We start from the raw sequence: 2,582 nt of genomic DNA, 5'->3' as shown, positions 1-2,582 counted from the left end.
TGCTGGGGGAACGGGGGGACTCGAGGAGCTTGAAGCTCTTTTCCCACCTAAACCATCCTGTGACTCTGTGACAAGTCCCCTCTTGGGCTCACAGGAGGTGCCCGGTCACTGAGCTCTTTTCCCCTGTGCTGTGTCAGAGCCCAGTGGGTGTCTGTTCCCACCCTGAGCACCCCTGCTCTGCACACAGCACCTTCCTTTAGCTTCTCTTTCCACCTCAACTATTTTTTTGCTCACCAGTGTGGTATGGAGACAAACCTTCATCATTGGAGTCGCCACCCAGGTTGAGGTGGGGCACGGCCAGGGTCATCATCTCCCAGAGCGTCAGCCCAAAGGGGAAGATGTCGGTCTTGTCGGTGATGACACCGTCATCCTCCAGAGCCTCCTTGGGCTTCCAGGGCTCGGTGCCAATGTAGCACAGCTCCGGGTCACTCACTGGAAGGGAACACCGTGGCTCGGGGGTCTGCTGGAACTCGTGGACACTAGGACAGTCACAGCTCACCATGCAGCTGGGATTTAGCCAGGACCTCAAGCTCCTTCTCACTAGTCCCAGCCAGGCCAGGCTGGCACTCAGCACCTGCTTCTTGTTCCTAGGAAGCTTTTACAATGTGCTCAAGGTGGCTTACGCTTCCTTCTGGCCCCACCAGAAACATCCATTTACAGAACCCTCTGGAAAAGCATCTCCTCAGCGTGGCCCGAGCCAGCGCCCCAGGGACAATGGCAGCTCCTGCCCATGGCAGCGACTGTCCAAGCATGGGAGAGCACAAGAGAGACATCACAGCTCCGGGGAATTCAAGCTGGACCTTCAGGAGATCCCTTCACCCATGTGCGGTGCAAACCACAAGCTGCTCCTACCCTCCAGGGCTGCAGCAGGGGGATAAGTGTGTCCACACTGCTCCTGGAGCCAAAGTCCAGCAGTCACCATGGACTCGGGTCCCCATTCCCACCACTCGACCTACCGGTCATGTTCTCATCCAGAGGCAGGGACACTCCCACATCACAGATCTTGATGGCTTCAAAGTCGCCTTTAACCACCACGTTTGAAGACTTGATGTCTCCGTGGAGCAGCTTCTTGTCATTGTGAAGGTACTAAGAGGCAGAGCAGGGCCGTTAACACCGAGCGGCAGGAGCGGGTCCCCATTCCCACCACTCGACCTACCGGTCATGTTCTCATCCAGAGGCAGGGACACTCCCACATCACAGATCTTGATGGCTTCAAAGTCGCCTTTAACCACCACGTTTGAAGACTTGATGTCTCCGTGGAGCAGCTTCTTGTCATTGTGAAGGTACTAAGAGGCAGAGCAGGGCCGTTAACACCGAGCGGCAGGAGGAGCCACTGGGTCGGGCCACCATCCCTGAACGCTGAGCCCCTTCCCCACAGCAGCAGCACAGGCCTCAGGGCCATGGCTGGGGTTTAAAGCACCACTGAGTCTCCGGTTCCCCATTTTTCCCCCTAGAGAAGGGACATGAGCAGTCCCGGCTGGCAGACGTTGGCCACTGTCAATGCCCAGACCACCATCTCCCCAGGAAGAGCAGCAGGAAGCTCATGACAAACCCCCAAACCCACTTGTTTTTCCAGCATCACCGACTCCACGTGGCTACATCCAACCTACCTTCAGCCCCCTGGCCATGCTCAAGGCAACTTTGAAGATGGTGGCAGCAGGGAAGGGGCCCAAGCGTTGGGCGCTTCTTTCTTCGATTAAGTCGTTGAGGGATTTTTCTCCTCCGTACTCCATGGCCAGGCACATGCTCCCGTCGGAGGCCTCGGTAAACGCTCGGTAACCTTCCAGGAGAGGCGAAGGTGTGAGAGAGGAGAAGCCAAAACGTTTCCATGGGCCTCGTGGAGCCTCTGGAGCCACTACCTGGGAGTTTTTCGGGCAGCTACAGCCAACAGGGGTGAGATAAAGGCTGCAGGGACATCTGGGAAAGGCAAACCCAGACTGAAGCAGCTTCTCAAGAGGTCCCAACCACTGAGAGCCAGCAGCGTGACAAAGCCATGATTGTCACTTGCTATGGTGTCACCAGGGTAGAACCCACATAAAGCAGCCACCCAAGTATCACTAAGATACTGCCCACCATGCTGTCCCACCATAACTTTTTGTCAGGTTAACTCCAACGAGGGGGTGGCCAAGAAGGCCAGTGGCCTCCTGGCTCCTACCAGCACTGGTGTGGCCGGCAGGACCAGGGCAGGGATTGTCCCCCTGGACTGGGGGCACTGGGGAGGCCACACCTCAAATCCAGGGTTCAGTTTGGACCCCTCACTGCCAGAAGGACATTGAGGGGCTGGAGCGTGTCCAGAGAAGGGCAATGGAGCTGGTGCAGGGTCTGGAGCACAAGTGCACTGAGGAGCAGCTGAGGGACCTGGGGGGATTGATCCTGGAGAAAAGGAGGCTCGGGGGAGATCTTCTCGCTCTCCACAACTCCCTGACAGGAGGTTGGAGCCAGGTGGGGGTCAGTCTCTTCTCCCCAGGAACAAGAGACAGGACAAGAGGAACCAGCCTCCAGCTGTTCCAGGGGAGGTTGAGGTTGTCCATGAGGAACCATTTCTTGCCCGTTGGGGTTGTGCAGCGCTGTCCCAGGGCGGC

At 57.5% G+C, this 2,582-nt stretch overlaps 1 protein-coding gene across 1 annotated transcript in view; it reads right to left on the bottom strand.

Moving 5' to 3' along the window:
- Positions 1–234: 234 nt before the first annotated feature.
- PBK (PDZ binding kinase) overlaps positions 235–2,582 on the bottom strand; it is a gene marked incomplete at its 3' end in the record, with an annotated part of 3,429 nt that continues 1,081 nt past the window's right edge. The window contains exons 4-6 of the mRNA XM_010134842.1: positions 1,611–1,780; positions 1,157–1,286; positions 235–432 (exon numbers count right to left, since the gene is read on the bottom strand). Of these exons, the coding sequence (XP_010133144.1) occupies positions 235–432; positions 1,157–1,286; positions 1,611–1,780 (498 nt within the window). The remainder of the gene's footprint in view (positions 433–1,156; positions 1,287–1,610; positions 1,781–2,582) is intronic.

The sequence above is a fragment of the Buceros rhinoceros genome, unplaced genomic scaffold (assembly GCF_000710305.1).
Source record: "Buceros rhinoceros silvestris isolate BGI_N320 unplaced genomic scaffold, ASM71030v1 scaffold41514, whole genome shotgun sequence".
Lineage (NCBI taxonomy): Eukaryota > Metazoa > Chordata > Aves > Bucerotiformes > Bucerotidae > Buceros > Buceros rhinoceros.
Note: the sequence above shows the minus strand (reverse complement) of the source record. Positions and strands in the feature narration are given on the sequence as shown.